At 43.7% G+C, this 20202-nt stretch overlaps 1 protein-coding gene across 1 annotated transcript; it reads right to left on the minus strand.

The window, feature by feature from the left end:
* Nucleotides 1-9: 9 nt before the first annotated feature.
* On the minus strand, nt 10-18287 carry B3GAT2 (beta-1,3-glucuronyltransferase 2). The gene is made up of 4 exons (XM_021554212.3): nt 17661-18287; nt 6409-6553; nt 525-673; nt 10-446 (listed from the first exon to the last, which is right to left on the minus strand). Exons 1-4 carry the CDS (start codon nt 18198-18200, stop codon nt 360-362), a joined length of 921 nt encoding a protein of 306 aa, XP_021409887.1. The 5' UTR covers nt 18201-18287; the 3' UTR covers nt 10-359.
* Between the last annotated feature and the right edge of the window lie 1915 nt (nt 18288-20202).

Raw genomic sequence — 20202 nt, forward strand, 5'->3', positions numbered from 1 at the left:
GACCAACAGTTTGTGAGTTAAAATCAGTTTATAATTGCACCATTAAGCTGGATAAATACAAAAAGTATATACATAAATAATAATTTTGAAAATACTCCATTACAGCCATGTTTATCTGTGAAAGAGCATTAAAACGAAGGTAAGTGTCGGTTTATTAAGCTGAGAGTTCAGAAATGCATGCAGACAAGTTAGAACAAAGCACATCCACTTGATTTGCTTATTAGAGTCTCTGAAAGCTTCCTTTTGTTTCCACAGAAGTCTGTCAGGTCTCAGGCAGAAGCAGATGAGTTTAGCTGTCTGAACTGGAACACGCGCTGGTGCGTCCATTGTCCTGCCCTTGCCGTGGGACTGTCCCCCCGTCATACCTCAATGTTGATTGTGTCCAGGTGGTACTTTGGCTCGTTAGCTAGATTCACTTTCTCTGTTCGGGTGTGCCATACAAGAACCTAGAAAGTACCATGTGTGTCAGTAAATCATCTGCAGAGATGACACGAAAGCTTTTCACAAAGTGTAGCAATCGGTACCTTTGTGCAGTTGTTTGCTTTTGGCTCCAGTTCCTCCACTGTTGTTATCTGTTTCAGAAAATCAGATTCTTGCATTCCTGGTTGAGAACCACGACGCTTGAATACGGCTTTGGGATGCGACAGGATCACTTGAAGACTCACAGCAAATCCTTGGAGAGAGGGAGACAGGAAAAAAGGTTGAGAAAAACCTTTAGGCCTTACATTTTTGTGCAGATATACTTATGTCTAGAAATCTCCCATGTTCTTTTTAAAAATGTGTAAATCTGATTGTGTGGTTATACAATATTTGGTAGGTTTGTACATCCTACATTGTATTGTTTTGGTTTGGTTTGCCCTTAAGATACAATCAGATTTTTTTTTTAATTGCACCATATTTTCAACATGTTAAATCTTAATGTCCCATCATGTAGGTAATATATGCTCTCTTGCCTGAAAGTCAGGTATTGCTAAAATCTTGGGTTATTCTTCCTTTCTATTTTTAATTAAGAAATAAAACTCAATTATAAGTAAAATAAAATCTATGAAATTCGTACTGTACAAACCATTCTACACTTCAAGGTGAGAGTCAGGAAAAAAGGTTAAAATATGTTACAACTCTGATATTTAGATAGCTTTAGCCTTTAGATTTTTAACAGCCTTGTTGAGGAAAGACAAGTCATACTAATGCTCTGCCTTGGGAATGACTTTCAGCATCAGTGGTCTGCCAGGCAGTCTCAGCTTGTCTGAGCCTGGCACAGCACGGCTCAAAGGATTTATTCAGTGTACACACCTCTCTGCAATGCTTTTCTCTACTAACATGCATCAGGTTCCTTGAAGGAAGACTGCAAACTGAGAAATCACTGGTTTGAACATACTCATCCTCTCTGAAGAAGCTGCCGTGAATCTCTAATTTGCCATTATTTATAGAACTCTTCTGTTTTCCTTCAGCAATGCTCAGTCATATGTATGCTTCTTTAACTATGAATCAAAAACTCAACTGATAGACTTGTAAAGAAAAATTATATTTGTAACTAATTCCTTTTGTCTGATTGCCAAGCCTACCAAAGAAATCCTTTCTTCATCAGTTCAGAGTGGTTCCAGCTGTCCCTTTTATGACACATGTAGTAACAGTTTTGACATCAGTTCTGGAAAACTCCAAGAACATTTAACTCTAAAGCCATTAAAAATTTATCAGTTTAAAATTTAGCATAGCTTTCTATAACTAAATGTAATTCTGAGTCCCTTTTAGTAAAATTGCCTTGCTGCTGTGTTTTCCTTGAAAGTATCTGTGACTATTACAGGAGCCTTTTGAAGAGGAAAATATAAAGAAGTAATTACTACATGACATGTTAAGAAAGGCACACTGAAACAACTTTATCGTGGTCTTGTTTGTAGGAAGCAAAGGAAGACACCAGGAAGTTTGTTTGTTTGTTTTCAGTAAGGATTTGGACCCTGATGAAGTCTGTGGGTTGGGTGTGAACATGTCCCAGTTCACTGATGGACACAGAAAACATTTATACATTAAACTTTTGATGTAGCTTTATACATCCTGTCCTGCCTGAGGTGGAGAATAGGTGTCTGCATGGACAGGGCTTACCCACACCCTGCAGTGCAGACTTGCTCCTCACTCCTTGTAGCCTGGCCATGATGGAGTAAAAGGTGGGCTCTATCCCTGTGCTCTTGGTAGCCAAATGTAATCATTTGGGAAGAGCTGAGGCTACTGTGCACTGACTAGCCTAAGGTTTGTTTCCTTGGTCAGGGTCCATGCAGTCTTTGTTTGTTAAAAGAATCCAGTAAAGCAGCAACTTAAAGAGATAAAATAATTCAAGGAGGTTCTTCAGCTCTGCTTTATAATGGCTTTATTTTCAAATGACATGTGAAAATGACATTTTGTAAGATGGATTTGAGAGAATACCACTTTCTAGTGACAACTTTAAGTTGACTTTATCATATGTATCATATTGATGCCAGAAATAGAAGAGACAGCTCAAGTTTTGACCAGACTGGCTCTAATTATTTCTTTCAGTAGATAATGATCCTGTGCTAATAGATGAAAAGACACTGTTGTTTTGAATTCTATCACTAAACAGGGATTTAGCTGGGATTACTGTCTCTCTAGCATAATTGAACAGTGCTTACATGCCTACAGTTATTTTACTTAGTCAGTATTACTACAAGGTCTTACTGGGCTTTATTTCACATGAGATGCCACAAGACAATTTCATAGCTGGAGTGTGAAGAGGTGTTTCAGGGGTTTTTTGGTGTTTTATACAAGGTTATAAATTAAATCTAATTGGCTGAAGAGCCACCTAGATAGGAATTAATTTGTTGGAGGACAAGATACCTGGGAGACATGGCAGATATTACATCTGTTCTTCTTTCAATGTAAGCTGTTTCTGTTAATTCACACCTTGACTTGTGTTAGATCAATGGCTTCTGTTAAAAGGCAGAACTCTTTCTTCATCCAGTTAAATTTTAGCCAGGGTTTAAAGATTTTGTTGTCATGGTTAATGCCTTTGCTTCCTGGATGTTCTAGATAGGATAGTAGCTGAAGGCAAGCTAGAAACTTGAGTGTTTATCATTTCTGGAATGTATAAATGCTAATGCTCTGTGGCGATGTTGGAACAGGTGTTCTGGTTTCCACATAGATCAAGATCCCACCTTTGCTTGGGTTCTATGGCTTTCAAGTTCTGTTCTCCCTGGTGGTGTACTTTTTGGGTTGCAGTAAGGCAGAGATGTCTAACCAGGAGGTTTTGTAGTTAGGAACAAATGGATCTGCTGACATTAATCCACCATGGAAAAGGCACTTGATTATAAACGCAGTGTTTAAAACTGTATTTATCCTTGGATGGGAGGAGAGGTTGGTGTTTTGTTTTGGCTTTGGAGGGGTTTTGAGTGCTGGCTGCCGTACCACTTAGAATTTTTTTGTTTGTGACTTCCAGCAGGGACACTTTCAGATTCAGTTAAAATATGCCATGTTTTGTAGTGCTGTGAATAGACTGGCATTTTGCTCAGGGAACCCTAAGAAATACGAGATGTACTGAAGATCTCATGACTATAACAAAATTTTAAGAAAATACAATAAAAAAAGGTGGTTGCTCTGGCCCTAGCAGAGGTGCCTAGGGCACAGTTAATGAGCTCTGGACCCAAAATCTGCTGGTCTAGTGATTTACAGTCACATATTCATCTCTGTGACTGAAGTAGCTCCTGAAATGCTAATGCAAAGCAAGCATCTGCCTTCTTGAACAGCTTTCACATTAGGAGAATCACAATCTAACTTATTTTCTTGAGAGATCCAAAATTCTGGCACTAGGAACAGGCCAGAAGTAAAACAGCATTTAATATAGAAGACTTGGAATCACATCCATACTAAATGAGTTTTTTCCACAGTTTTTGCTTTCTACCTTCTCTCTCACTTTTCTTCCCCAAGGGTAAGCAAGTCAATGTCAAACCCTAGAACCCGCCTTGATTGAAAACTGAAGCAGAACTTTGGAAATACCAGAACTAATTCATACGGTGTGTTGGTTGCCAGGCAAGAAGCAACACAGGAAACGATTGCTTTGCTTTCTGAATCCAGTTTAGCATTGGAGAATAGCAGTATCAGCCACAAATTTCTCAAAATAAATAACCAATGTTTAATGAACTGACGTAATGTGATTGCCATGAGCAAGTGTGTTTCAAAGAATCTGGGGAGGTTGGCCAGTTAGGGTCATTGAGCTGAGCCCAATGAAATCAGCAGGACCTGAATTTGGCCTTGTATTTTGCTGTCTAGAATAAGAATTTTATGTGCATAAAGTCAAGGATGTGCTTCCTCTGAAAAGCCACAAGTTAAATTGGTGATCCCAAACCTTTTAAGCCATCCCTCTGTTCAAACCCAGAGTCATGATCAAATTTTTGTGATAATCACTGTGAAAGATCATTCACTAAACCAAAGGGAGCTCCTCACCAGTGCACTGGGACACGAGCACAGAACATTAACTGTAGACAGCTGATATGTCTCCATATCAGTATTACTGTATGCACCTATCCTGTTTGCATGGCAATATTTTAAAGAGATCTTTGATGTTTCTTATGTGCAGCATTCGGTATAACCTAAGTTGCTTGTGTATGGAAAAAATGGAAAAATGCCAACAATGGACTACAGCATGGACTTAGGTTTGGTAGCAAATCCCTGGAGGTGTGTTGGGAAGTCAGGAGAGGATAGGAAACTGCATGTTGACATGCATCTTGTAGCCTGCACCTGCTCAGATGCCTATGGAGCTCTGGATTTGCAGTTCTGTTCTGTTTGTGCCCTGAGTCTGTATTCCTGAGGGGAATAAAGATGCAAATTTCACATCATTTTTTTAGCAGTCTACACTGCATTTATTTCTTTCCTTGCTGAAATTAAAAATGAAATTCAGTATTTTTTGAAGACTAATTAAAAGTTATCTCGCAAAATAGTAACTCTTTCTTTGTGGCGTGCAATTAACTTCCTGTAAGTTTTGGGGGGGGTTTTGTCTGTATGACCCTCCCTTACATGTCTTTGGTCAAAGAACAAGCAGGGAATGCTCCTAATGGAGCTGCTTTTCCCTCAGGCCAGTAATTTAGCCAGTATCTGCAAGGTAAACAACTTAAGAACTTTCCATGTATACCTTCATGTCTAGGTTAGAGTCCCTTGGCCAATGTTGTGTAATGGCTTTCTGCCTGCTGCTGATGAATTATGAGCCACACTCTCACCTTTATAGTGCCATCAGTAATCCCTTCTAGAATCCAGTATTAATATGTTTCTGTAAATTCATGGGGACTGTTCAACTGCACAGCTGCAGTGTCTGACACACTGCATCGTTTTGAGCATTGAATACCTGCTTCACCCCTGAGAAATGTCTTCATGTGAACACCCAAATACTTATTTTTATGCTAGGTCGTGGTATTGATGTGAAATGTCTCTACAGTGCAGAAAAATTCACTTGATTACCTTTTTGTCTTTGCGGTGATAACAACCATTAGTTCTCCTTTATTTACTCTTTAACCACTTGGACTGTAAATACTGTACATATTTTTATCAGTAATTTAAATTAATATAATAATACTCTGTTAAGATGAGAAAGAACTGGAAACTGTCCTTTTCCCTCTCTCAAAACATAGGGTTATCAGGATTTTTAAAAAGTGGCTATTTCTACCCTATTCTTGCCCTTGTATTCCTACTTCTCTTCTCTCATGAGTACAGAAGATGTCTAAGTGTAAATACCATATCATTTTCTGGGAAACCAGCTTCTGCTATATTAGAAATTGGACCTGTGTACAGTGGTGATTCGTGTGGCAGTTGTGAATGTATACAAAAGATTGTCTAAGCATGGACTGTCAGTAAGACAGAGCTGTGTGGTGTGCAAACTTCACTGCAGAAGATTGATTAGATTCATTTTGAAGCTTTTTTGCCTTCGTCTACCAGGCAACAGCTGTCAGTGATATTTCCCCTAAGCCCAGTGTTTCAAACTATATCCATCTACAGTTATCTCTGTCATTCCAAATAACCAATGCAACATGAATAATTTCATGATAAAGTAGCATTTTACAACATGAAGTCTTAAGAAGGTCTGTATTTATGCCGCCTAGTTTAGACTGATGACAAAATGACAGGCAGGGACTGCTTGCAAGAATTGCTAGGATGAATTAATTTACAATTAACTTGTTTCAAATAGACAATTCACACAACATAAAAGCCAAGTTGCCACATAAAAATAAGAACAAATTAAAGTAAGTTCAGATACCACCAAGCAGCAAATTAATTAGATAAGATGTACAAGCTTAGACTTCCAGCATAGTTAGTGCCAAAGGGCTGTATGTACACTCTGCCAGCACTCCGGCAGTTTAAGAAGCTGCTTAAATTGAGAAATGGAAACATTCATGTATCGTAAGCGAGCCTCACCTGCCATGTCAATAGCAAAGGGCCTGTCAGCTCTCCAGCCCGTGTACCAGCCGACCACTTTGCCGTTCTCCACGACCGGGCGCTCGTAGCGCCGGCCTCCCACCAGCCCCACGGGCCACACCGACACCTTGCGCGTCGTCCGCATCTGCAAGAGGCAGGCACAGCGTCACTGCCGGCGCTCCCAGCCGGCTTTCCTGGGAGCGCTGCTGCACACCCGCATCCATCATCAAGGCTGGGCATTCAAAAGCAATTGTAGCCCAAGAGCTGCCTGGGCCCACTCATCTTCTGTGAAATCTCCAGTTCTGTAGTCCATAGGCATCTCAATTCTACTTTAAACACCCTATTCGTGATATCTTTTATACCAAGAGTTTTTAAAGCTGTGAAAAAACAGGGAGTTTTGTTCTTGTTTGGGTTTTCAAAGGCATAGCAGATCTTTTTTTCTGCAAGACTGCAGCATTCTGGCAGTGGGCTTACGTCTGTAGATAGCTGAGATACTACAGAAACCCAGTGAGAGAAAAATATAATTATTAATACACACTTCACTAGGACAAGTACAATTAGTTTGGGACTTGTTAAAAATGAATTGAATAGAGGACGTTATGACACACAACTCTTTCCTACCTGCAGCAGACCTGAGATGCAGCTCAGATCTATTAAGGATTCATGAAAAAAAGATTGCTAAGCCTTAGTCTTTTTAACTTCTGTATTTTCACTTTAAAACCTCTGCTAAATTTCTGAGAAGGACAGAAAGCAGGCCAGGCAGGATGTTTATTATCACCACCAGCAGTTTTCCCCAGTGATGTAAATTAACTAAAAGCAAAACTGGAAGTGTGGTCCTTATCTAGCATAGAAGAAGCCATAGGTATGCAAAAATTACTGTAGCAAGAAGTGTCCATGACTGGGAGTCACTTCAAGAAGGGCATTGAAGTGCAGGGGCATATCCAGAGAAGGGCAGCAAAACTGGTGAAGGGTCTAGAAAGTGAGTCCTGTAAGGAGCAGCTGAGGGAGCTGGGGGTGCTCAACCTGGAGGCTCGGGGGGACCTTATCACTCCCCAACTGTCTGAAAGTGGGGTGGAGCCAAGTGGGGGTCAGCCTCTTCTCCCAGGTACCATTAGGAAACAGCCTCAGGCTGTGCCAGAGAAGGTTCAGGTTGGCATCAGGAAAATTCTTCACTGAAAGTCTTGTCAGGCATTGGAATGGGCTGCCCAGAGAAGTGATGGAGTGACCATCCCTAGAAGTGTTCAATAAACTGGATATGGCACTTAGTGCTATGGTTTAGTTGATGTGGTATTTAGACAAAGACTGGACTCGATCTTGGAGGTCTTTTCTAACCGTAAAGATTATGAGTGTGATTCAGTGACTTCAGATAACTGGTTCAGTGGTCCATTTTCCCCAGTAAACAGGAGATAATATGACACAAACCCTGACACACTGCTCCCCCTGGGAAAATCAGACAGTCTGGCGTGAGAACTTGACCAAGAGAGTACACTGACACAGCATCTTGCACAACTTAACCACACTGGTTCAAAAGCCACTATTTTAACTACTGTGCTTTAAAAATTGTTCTATTTAAACAAGTATTAAACTATTTCAATGTAATGTGGGCTTAATTTGATCTATTCTAAAAACAGTCTTGTCTTTTGTTGTAATTGAAACTTACTCCTTGGGGAAAGGTTATCCCTTTTTCCTTCCAAGCACTCTTCTCAGCAAAAACAAACACAGTTTTACATATTTGTAACCACAGTCCCCTATCGATGGATGCTGAAATAAAAGACAACCTTGGTTAAATATTAAACACTTCCCTCTCTCTCTGCCAAGGTGAAAGATTTATCATGCATATTATCAAGACTCGTAGGAGTCACGCCAGGAAAAAACAAAGACATCACATCAGCGTGGTTCACATTTCTAAGCTAGAAACATTAGCAGATTCTTAGAACTTACTTCACATAAACTATAAAATACATATTTAAAAATCCACAAAAATGTAGGCACACACAGAAGAAAAATATGCACCTTCTCTCCTGCTGATTATTTGTATATCTTCAGATTTGTTTATCAAAAATTCCTCTCCTCTACCCTAGTACCTGTTGCAGCAAGCTAGAACATTTCACTCAATAGCAGCAGCCCATAGTGCATAAGAGCAGAGTATGTATTCAGCTGGCAGTATAGGGAATTCTTGTGATATGGATTCTCTCCGAGCCATTGCCTGGTTAATTGCCAGTGAGAGGCTGCCATGAATCTTTCTAAGGTTATTGATAAATGTATTTACCTGCAACTGTTCTCCCTGCTTAAGTTTAACTTTCCAATCTCTCCCACTCCTCCATGTAGTAAATGCAAAGTTAGCAATTAGCTATTTGGGTATGGACATTGGCCAAACCTTCTCACTAAGATCTTTTAGCTCTGGTTTTAATGACGTATCTCTTTTGCTTATTTTGCTAACAGCCTGTTTACATTAACATCCAAACATGGACACAGGGAATCAGCCTGTTGGGCGTATCTACACAGCACCATCAAGCTGCATTTGCCCAACTATGCTGCACCAGTAAATATCACAAGATAAACACACATGGTGCCATTAATACTTCCTGGAGGGTGTGGATACCTGAACAAATTATTAGTGTTCAGAATTGCAGTACTTTGGCTGTCCTGTGCCAATTGTCTGTACCTAAAATCAAAATGCCACAAGCCAAAGGCAGGCATACTCTGACTGCAAGGGAGTGGCCAGAGCACAGTGCACCCATGTCCTGCCTGTGTGCGCAGTAAAAGTTTGGGAGCTCTATACAAAATGAGCCAGGTTACACATGACTTCTGAACTGGGTCAATAGTGGCCTCAGCATCTATGCTGGCAGAACCAGATAGATTTACATTAATACACTACAATACACAGTGTTTTCGAAAGCCTTGTCAATTAAATGTATTTCACTGACCTCATAAAACCAGCATGAAATGACCCAAGAAGTTTTAAACTAATAATCTTGGGTCAATCTCAGTGTCTGTGAGTTGTCAGTAAAGCCACCACACGTCAGATGTAACCCCTTACAGAGCTCTTACTTCTGTCCTTGGATGACTTTATTCTTGCAGGTTACATTTTTGAAGAATGAAATAAGCAGGTGTCAAGAATACAGCAATTCCTTTAAGTAAAAGCTGAAAGAGCACATCTAGACCAGTATTTATGCTAATTCTGAAATACCTCACAGCCTTGGGATATGCTAGACAGATGAAAGTAGAAATATTTATTTTAATCTTCTGAGAGTAGCATTACTGTAGTTAACACACTGATATGTGAAGGCTGTATTTATGTATGATGGGGGGAAAGCTATTATTTGGATTAAAAGGCCAGCTTGCACCTGGAATTTTATGCTGCTAATCATCGGGACACAAAAAAATTATTCAAAAATGTGTTAAATCTGAATACCTTTAGAGCTGTGTGTTAAACAACTGTCAAAAATCATAGGACTTACCAACAGCTTCCTAAAAGACTTTTCTATCTGTCATTGTAACAACGGTAGCACAAGCTGTGTTAACACTCAGAATTAAAGTCCTGGTAGCTTACATGAATGGTATTCATCTTACACTTCACTCCCTGCAAGTCAAGCATCTGCCCTGTCCTAGTTAGACTTCTGCAGTTAATGAGCAGAGATAGGACCCCACCAGCAGGATTCATCCTGCCTGGCTTGGACAGCTCTCTTAAGGTAGAAATGCTTTTGTCCTCTGTTTACCTTTTGAAAGGGGATCTTGGGTTTAGGAGGGGAGTGATGTACTGGATGGGGAAGATGGTAGAGCAAACCTGAATGAAATAGGAGGGGGAGGAGAACTGGGAAGGAGTTGGCAAGGAAATGACAGGAGAGATGAGTAACAATTGATGGAAGAAATGCCAGTCAGGTGATGGGCATACAGCAGTAAATACAGTAACAACAGAGTAACCACTGAAGAATAGCAAGTGAAATGAGTGAAATGCAGGAAATGGAGCTGAGGAATAAAAGACAGTGATAAAAGCATTGCTAAATTTAGCATCTCATTAGTCAATCAAGAAAAGCTGCTTAATGGGATGCACTGGACTGATGGATAGGGAAGATACCAAGCCAGTAACAAAATATAAAAACCCAAGGGAAATGAAGGCAAATCAGAGAAAAGGAAGCATGGCTGTACTTCCTATAGTGAAAAGGCTTCCAGACTGGAACAACCATCCTGCTGTTTTTGCAGCACAATGTCAATGTGTTTCTGTTTGGGATTCAAAGCCCTCTGTGAGGGCAAACCTACGGCCACACCTCACAAGCTTTTTTCCCCTGTCATTTCAACCCCTGTATGATTTGTGATCTGTCATGCTCAGGCTACAGATTCACATCCATGCTCACCATCCTACCCCACACCCCTGCCCATCCCACTGATACTCCAGCAGATTTCTATGCAAAATTCTGATTTATTACTACCAAAGACAGGATCTAGAGCTCCTTCACTACAACAGTTCCTCAGGACAAAATTTTATGGGTTAAAGCATCAACACAGCCAGGTTCCCTGTCAGTTCTCACACAGTTCTCTGCATTACTCACAAGCCATTTAAGCCAAATTCTGCTTCAACAAAACTTACATGAGAGCACTATGGCTCAGCTCAGCCTGATGCTGTGGCTGTTTACTGAGCCTTTGGGCTGAGCACCTGCCCCCACTTATCATCATTTCAAAGGAGATGCTAAGGCATAGAAAACCTGTGCCAGTGGCTTTTGTGGTTCAGGGATTGGGATGTTTAGGGGTTAGGAACTTCAAAAGGCAAGTTTATTGTTGGCAAATTTGACTGTGAAGCGTATTCTCCATGGGAACATTTGTAGAAAGGATCTACAAATCAAAAAATTGTCATTCCTTGATGTAGCTTCTTCTGCAGGTCTCACAGGTGCTCTGCTTCACCATTCTCCCTGCTAGAAAGCTTTCTTTCCAAGCATCTACTCTAAACCTCCTCTGCTGATTTGTACACAATCTACATTGCAGAGGGAGGATAGATTAATTCTCCCTTTTCTTTTAGCAACATTTTATATATAAGGTACATGACTAATGCTTCTAAATTATACCAGCATCCTTGGGCACAAATGTCAATATTGCTTCCCTGCAGAAGAAAACTGTACCAAATTTAACTAAAGCAGTTAGCAGCCAATTTCTGTGAACTGGGACAACTTCCAAAACATTTGCTACTCATTTTACTTCTGGGCCCTTCTATTTGCTGGTTGCCTCATTCTACTCCCTATCATTCTACTGGGTTGTGTTCACTGTACCTCTGAAGAGCTGCTGACCCAGTGTAATTAATTTCACAGTAACAGTATCAGTTTCACAGGTAAAACTGCTGCTGCCAGTGCAGAAACAGAGAGTATTTGGTACTTTGTAACCAAGCAAAAACCTGTTTCAAATAGCCTTTTTTTTTTTTCCTTTTTTTTTTTGTTACTGTTTCCTCTCATTTTTAAGCTATTTCTTTCTCTGCCAGTCTTTTCTAATCCAGCCTCTTTAGCATAGGTATTACATGTCTATGTGGAAGAAAAATGTCAGTGTGCATTTAAAATCTGTCATGTACTTCTAAATCATTTATATACTAGAAAGGTATTTAATGCACTGCTAACTCATATTTGGATCACTTTTTATTCTGAAAAAAATAACTAATGACTGCAAGCTAATATTTAATTCTGTCTAGACTACTGAATGTTATTTTAAAGACTATTATAAAAATCTGATTTTTCCAACCAGCTCCAAGAGATACGACGTTTTCAATTATAAAGAGATTCACTTATACTACTTTAAAATCTTTTGTATAAATATATCCATTTAAAAATACACAGAAGTTAGCTTAATACAGTGTATAAAAATTAGGACAGTTATGTAAGTGTTATTGAAGGAACACTAACACTTTCCTAGTCAAAGATGGAATAAATAGTAAATATTCACCTCTTTTATAATGCATTTTTTGAGTTCCCCTCAAAATATTTTACAAAGATGATCACAGGAAAACTGAAGGCTGTGTGACATGCTGTCTGCAAATATTTCTGTTCTATTTTTAATAAACAATGAATTCTTTTTTTGGGCTACTGAAATGACTGTTAAAAGCCATTAGAATACCTGCCACCTTCATATATACCTTTTGAGAGAGAAGGGCAGGGACAGACACAAGAAAACTCTTTCAATCTGATTATGTGGCTCTTTGAGTCCTGAGCTACCTGTAAAGACTACCTCAGCTTAGGGAGAGCAGGATGAGCTCTGTCCTCTCAGACCTCCTTTCCAGCTTCAACTCTACCACCATATTAGGGCACTCATGTGCAGGAAACAGCTACATCAAAATGAATTCTGGCCCACAACTCAGTGGGCAAAAGGACTTACTGCTAAGCTTCTCAAGTTTGGGTTGGGTTTCTTTACCCCTTAGAAATAAGAATCAGGGCTGTGATCTACTCTGAATTCCATGCTGCAAGGCTGTATCCAATCACGTTAGTGTGGATATCTCTAAGGAGACCCAGTCTGCAAATCCTCTCCCTGCACTCAGACAAGATAGTGGAATGTGCCACACTTTCATGCTCTAGGCACCCAGCAAACATGGCTATGAAATTCTGGACATTGATGACCAGAAGCCTGACGGTGGTAGGGAGAGGGAACATGGTTTTAGATATGAGCATCTTAATTGCAAATATATCTCAGTTTAGGTGTCTGAACAAAACACAAGCAAAAGTGGCAGAAATAACCTAGACAGGAATCTCTAAATCTCAGTGTGTTTTTGAAAGCAGCAAGCTCACTTTCAGACAGATATTGAAGACCTTCACTCTTCTTCTTGTACTCCTCATGCTGCTCACCCCTCACCTTCGAAGCTTTCAGGGCAGTCTGCACAATCAACAGCAGAGTGGATCTCCAACACTAATTCCTCCAATTGGCATACATATCCAAACATGGACCATGGAAGTGATGGCCTTTAGGCAGCTACTCAATATATGGAAAGAGCAGAGAAAATTCCTGAGACACAGAAACACAGGAATTCTGTGAAGAGTTAAGGGAAGTGGGACTTAGCTGTATATCTTCAGTTTCCAGTGCTCAGGTTAATCGTGTTTTTAAAATCTCTCTGTGAAGGTGGAATGCCAGTATTATCTAAGGATTTTTTCTTCTGGAAGTTTAAAATGTGAAATCAGCAGTTGCTAGGCATCAGTCACAATATTGCAATAACTTGCATTCAGGAGTAAGATGAAGCACAAATGCACCAGAAACTATAAGAATCACTCCAAAATGAGTGTGTAGTAAAAAATAGAAGCTATGGTGAGTCATGTGGAAACATTTGTAAAACATCTTAAATACAATAGGTGGAATTGCAGGGCTCAGTGTCTTTTTTACAAATGCAGGCTGACTTTTAACGTAACAGGTATTTTTGGAAAGCTCACTTGTTTTTGATGGAGACATGCACAAGGACACCTCCAGATGAACAGATCATACCTGAACAGAAAATACATAAATTATTTCTGAAGTCTCAACCCCAAAATAATAAATTATCAAATACAATATGCCAGACCACAGGCATTAAAGTAAAAGCATGATTTTTTTATCTGACCACCACTACACTCTCAAGTAGAAAGAGTTGGGAGTAACTTAAAAGCCATATCTCTACTCCTGGAAATATTTCTTCATCATTGCTGCAGCCCTGTTTAGTACTCTCAAGAATTTCACAATCACTGAACATGTTGGTTCCTTCTCTGCTGCCTTTCCATGGAAGATGAACCTTTCCTAACGAAATGCTAAACTGACCCAATGCTGTAGCAGCAGAAAGACAAACCAGGCTTTCCACCTTATTCTAGAGGGGACAATTGAAACTGTTTAGACCCCACCCAGTTCAACTTTGAGGACATAGTTTCACCAGTCAAAAACTGATCTATCCACCCACATGCCATCGTAGGTCTTAGGAAAAAAAGATAAACAGCAGCCAAGGGTTCCAGATTTACTACAGAGTGTGACATTTTCCATATTACTGTAAGCTGGGTTTTTTTTTTTTCCTGATATCCATTAAACACACTCAGCCTAGGTCTACTGGGCCCAGCTCACTCCACATCAAATATAAAGTACTCCTTCCTATAAGCACCAAGCAGAAGTACTTTGGGCAGAAATTAGAATTTCTTCATCAAAAGCTCATCATCAAAAGCTATCCCATGGCATTCCATGTCAAAGCATGCTCCTTTTTGATCATGGTCTCATGGTTCATACACTACAGCTGACGGGAAAGCCTTTGCTGACCTTGCTTTGTTAAAAGGCTCCATCTCCTGTAAGGACACCAGGGAAACCCACGGCAAAAGAGCTTCCTTAAACCCAATCCTTCACAACGTGCAGTTCCCTTGCTCACCTTCTGCTCTGCAGTCCTGCTTGTTTGACCTCTGAGCAAAGTATTTCCCTAACACAAATGTTCCTCTCATGCTGGCTTTACAGTCCTAGCCAGCCTTGGTTCCCATCTCCCCGAGGCCCCACTGCTGCCCCTGGAACCAGCTTTGACTCAGCAGCAAGCCATCGCAGAGAGACAGACCTGCTGTCTCATAAAGCAGCAAATGCACAATGTACACACTGCCTGCACGCAGTGCTGCTGGCACTGTGGGACTGCACACCCCTGTGTCCGTGCCAGCGACCTGCTGAAAGTCACACAGCCAGCACACGATGCTGCTTGAATGAGAGTTCAGAGCTCCTGTCTCATCCTACATTTAAATTTCTCCCTCCTAGTGAGGAGACTACAGTTTATCAGACTTCCTTAGGGAAAGCAGCTGTTGGTCTGGAGAATTTTTCCTGGCAGGGCAACACACTGAAAAAATTCCCTCTCAGGTATAGTTACCACCGTTTTTATAACAGGAATTACTACCAGATTTCATCTGCAAACAATGCATTCTGAAGCTGTTCTTTTCGTGCTTGGAGAAGACAGGTATAATTTACGTTCATAAATCAATCAGTTCCTGAAAGGGAGATCAGGATTTACCACGGAGTTGTCAAGCCAGAATCCATGAATACATGGATTTTCTTTTATCGAGTCAAGAAGCAACCAGCCCTCTAGCAGTGCCTCGACTGCAAAATCAGGCTCCTGGCTCGCTCTAAATGTAACCTCCCACACGTAAAGGGGCATCCCGTTGGCGAAGCCTGCCAATAGACTTCCGTTAACTTTGCCAGGTCTGCAGGGCATTCCCCGTGTTGCTAACAGTGCATCCCAGAGACCCTGCCAGCAGCTCCTTAGAGACCCCAAAAAACACCCACAGGAACTCGCAGCGACAACTGAAGCAAATGCTCCTCCTCTGCTCCTGTAACTGAGCTTACCCAGCTCCCCATTTCTCAGGGAAAACTCATTCATGCATGTGTGTCTGCCTGTGAACACAAGGCTTGGAACAAACAGCTCTTTCCCAGCAGCTCAACACAGGGGAAAGGGAAGCCTTAGGGTTGCAGAGGTTCATGCTGGAAGTTACAATGCTTGTTAGCAAGAGGAAACACAGGTTGCCTGTTGTGCTAGCAATTCTCAAGGCTGAACCTTCAGACAGTTTTATCCCTTCATTTTCCCACATTTCCTAGCTAATTAGAGAGGTGATTTGTACCTTTCTGTTTCATGATTCACAGCAATTAGTAGAACGATAGAACTTTTAAAAGAATAAATATGACCCGACTCTTTTTCAATAGCTGTGGAGCACTCAAGAGAAACGTCAGCCAATACTGTTCCTTCAGCTTGTCCCTAACATTGGTACTCAATAACAACAACAACAACAAAAAACAAAAAACCAAACAAGCAAACAAAAAAACCCACAAAAAACAAAACTCCAAACAATAGATATTTGCCAAATATATTTTGTTCCACGTTACTCATTGTGCCAAAGTGTACTTTCTGTTTCTATTAACAGACTCCCTAAGATTCAGTCAAATTAACCTTATTTCTACAAATACGTGTGAGCACTCCCATAACATCAAAGACCATTATGTGAAATTACTCTGCATTATAATGCACTGAGCACAGCTATGAAAATTTTTTAAAAATCAATTGCAACAGAGGTTTGGCCTTTAGGCAAAGGTCCTTAAATTAGCAGCTTCAACGCTGAATGACAAGCGGGAAAAGAAGTAGGGTATCCCTGTTGAATGGGGAGCCTGCACCTTCCCACACAGTGGAAATGGAAAGGGATGCATTATGAACCTAAACACAAACCAGCCTAAGCATTTCTAAACCAGCTTTCCCTAAGGAATTGCATGTGCTTCACATTTCTGTGTATCACGTTCACTTTAAGTCATTGACTGTAAAGCACGCCAGGAGGGGCACAGCTCGGCAGCAGCGGCAGGGGAGGGGTGTTCACCTCGGACTACAGCTCTGTCCACCGGCACAACACACAGACCGCAGCATGCCTGAAGTCCTCTGCTGCCAACTTGCTTTGCTGTTTCCCTGCCTCATTTCCCTGCCAAGGTTACTCTCCTAGCTGTCACATAAGATGTACATGATCTTTCTTCTACTGTTTTATGTCCACCTATTAAACACCCTCCTTCCTGCCAGGGGGAACCCAGAAAGAAAGCTGGATATCCTCTGCCCCGAGCGCCTGCCAGTTCCCACCAAAATGAAACAAAGCCCTTCACCAAGGGGAGGCAATGAAGACAAAAACAGGTCCCTTCACAAAAGAGACTCCTGAAAGAGCGTTCAGTCGTTACACAAGAGATTTGCTGCTTTTAAGAGCGAAAGGCTTCAGAAAGGCAACTCCACGTGAAGAAGCCGGCTCTGGCTTAATTCATTAGCGCCAAGGAAAAAACTGAAGGATGGAGACTCCTGATGGGAGTTGCCCTACAGGGAGAGGGATGCAGCCCGAAAATAACAAACCAAGGAGCACTTTTCAACCCAGTTTTGACAAAAAAACACATAGAATCCCTTATATAAACCTTAAACTCGGCAGCGAAGTGAGAAAACAGCAGTAAAAAGTTGGGGGAGTACGGAGAGGAGGGACAAGAAACTTAAAATCAAGGGAGCGGTGGTCACACAGAAGCAGTCCCGGGAAGCCTGGGACGGGCGCTGCAAGGTCTCCAGGCGGGAAGCGGGCTTGATTCCCCCGTGCCCGGAATTTTTGGATAAGGGACACCGAGTTCGCCGCAAATCGGGGATGGGGAACAGCCCCGCGCGGGAGCCTGAGGAGGGGGAACGGCAGGAGCCAGAGGGGAGGCGGGGAGCGGCCGGGAGCGGGGATGGGGACGCGGCGGGCGGCTCTGCGGAGCGGTGGAGCGCGGCGGCCGAGCGCGCCCCCCTGTCCCGCACGCACCTCCTGGAACAGCTCCAGGCTGTAGGTGTTGTCGTCGTCGGCGAAGAAGAGCACCCCGGGCTGCGGGGGCGGCAGGTGCTGGTGCCGCTGCCGCAGCCAGGCCAGGCCGGCGTTGCGCTGCTCGGTGGCGCGGGGCAGCCCCGGGCGCTTGTAGCGGCGCGGCGTGGGGACGTGCAGGTGCGTGCAGGGCAGCCCGGCGCCCGCCACGAAGCGGGTCACCAGCTCGCTGCGCGCCGCCGCGTCCTCCACCAGGATCCAGTGGAGCCGCGACACCTGCCGGAAGGTGTTGGCCAGGCGGGTGAGCTCGGCCTTCTGCACCGGGCGGCTGTAGGTGGGCGTGATGGCATAGATGGTGGGCAGCGCGGCCTCGGGCCGCCGCCGCGGGGCGGGCGGCCGCGCCCCGCCGCTACCGCCCTCGGCCCCGCCGCGGGGGGACAGCGCGGGCAGCGGAGCCCGGCTGCTGTCGATGTCCAGCACGATGATGACGATGAGCACCCAGGGCAGCAGCAGGAGGAAGCGGCTGAAGAGCAGGGACTTCATGCTGCCCCCGGCGCCCTCCCGCCGCGCCGCCGCTCAGCGCCGCCCCATAGACGGGCGCGGCGGGGCTGCCACACCGCGCTGCTCCGCGGGGCGCCCGGGCGGCGGCGGCGGCCGGGGCGGGCGCCGGGCGCTCCCTCCCTCCGCGGGCGCGGGGGCCGCCGGCGGGGCGGGCCGGGGAGCCCCGCGGTGCCTGCGGCAGCCCGGCGGGGCAGCTGCCGGCCCCGCTCCCGCCGCTCCTCTATTCTGCGAGCGGCCGCCCTTCCTCCTCCTCTTCCTCCTCCCGCTTCACCCTCGGCATCGCCGGACCAGGGCTCAGCGGGGGGCTCTGGGGAGACGCTCCTTCTCCTCCGCTTCCCCGGGCAGCTCTGGCGGTGCGCGGGGGCGGGGAGGGGAGGGCGGGCGGGGAGGCGGGTGGGAGGGTCCCCGCGGGCGGGGGCTCCCGCCCCGCCCCGCTCCGGCTGCCGGCCGCGGGGACAGAGCGGCGGCTCGGGGCGCTCCGCGTCCTCGGGGGCGGCGCCGGCCCGAGGGACGGGGACCCGGGTGGCCACGGGGCGCTGCTTCTCTCCGCGGCGGGCGACAACTTCGGCCGGTGGCCGGGACGCCTTCCCCCGGACAGCGCCGGCCGCCGACGGGCAGGGCTGGGGTAGGCGGACGGGTCCGTCCGTGCCCGAGTACTTACACCTCGGAGCGGAGGAGAGCCGCTCGCTTCACTTCTGCTTCGGGTTGGTTTTGGGGTTTTTTCCTGCCTCAGTGGAAGTAAGAAGTTGTAAATAAAGCGGCAGTTTGCCGCAGCTCCCCTCGGTGCCCGTCTGTCGGTGTCGCTCCCCGCCCCGCCCCGCCCCGCCCGCGCTCCCTGGACCGCATCTCCCCGCAGGTCACATGGAATTGAGAGCTCCTTATTAAAAAGCATAGGTATATCAGGATTTCATCATAATCCGCCTGTCTTTATTTTGAGGTGCTGCAACACACATGAAATGCACAATCTAAAACCTCTTACAAATCCTTTCCTCACAGGGGAGTTTCCGATGCATTTTTCAACACTCCCTGCTGTCATAACTAAACACTTCCTTACAGCTTGACTTATGCTTTTAAAACTTCATGCTGCATAAGAACACAGAAGCACAGCAGTAGAGTTTGCAAATTACTGAGTTCTCCACGATTCTCTGATTAAAACGAAGAGCTCGATTGATGTTCTCACTGGCTTCTGAGCTATTTGAGATAAGAAATAGAGTGATTCGTCACTGATACTTTGATTTTTGGTAGGAATAGCATGGCTTGCAGAAATGGGGGATGTCTGCACGCCAGCGTCCTGGACTTACACCACTGCTTTCTTTTCCTGTTTTATATTCAGCCTTCACATTTGCATGTGTATAACAAATGTAGATAACGTGGACACTCTATCTATCATTCATATCTATCCCCAAACAATTTTTTATTCAAAAGGACACACACACAGGACATCGATCCGATGTAATGTAAGCTGAAATTCATGAGACAGTGAGGGCGACACCTGACCAGGCACTGAACATCTGAACGAAGAAACATCTGTGTAGGAAAGAGATAATTAGAGTTAGCATGTTTAGTGGAGGAGTGGAAGGCTTGTTATGTGATAAATGAAATAATATGGAGGAATGGAGCAAGCATAAATAGTTCAATATATTCAAATCAAGAACATCTCAGACACAAAATGTACAGTTGCCTGTTTTGTGCTGATGCTGTTTATCTAGAGGACGATTACCTAAACTGTGTCTTTCCAGTGACTGAGCACACCATTGTTTTCTCATTTCCAGTACAATTCTATTTACAGAGATAATTCGTTCAAATAATGCAAACATGTGTATCAAAGCAACATACCAAGATATTGCTTGGTATCATTTACAAGTCAGCAATCATTTGGAGAAGTTAATTCTAAGCTTGCCATTTCTAGATACTCTATGATACCATGTCAGGATTCTTAAAAAATTATTGGGTCAGAACCTAGAAACGAAGGGTTACAAATTAA

This window comes from Lonchura striata, chromosome 3 (genome assembly GCF_050655825.1).
Source record: "Lonchura striata isolate lonStrDom1 chromosome 3, ASM5065582v1, whole genome shotgun sequence".
NCBI classification, from domain to species: Eukaryota; Metazoa; Chordata; class Aves; order Passeriformes; family Estrildidae; genus Lonchura; species Lonchura striata.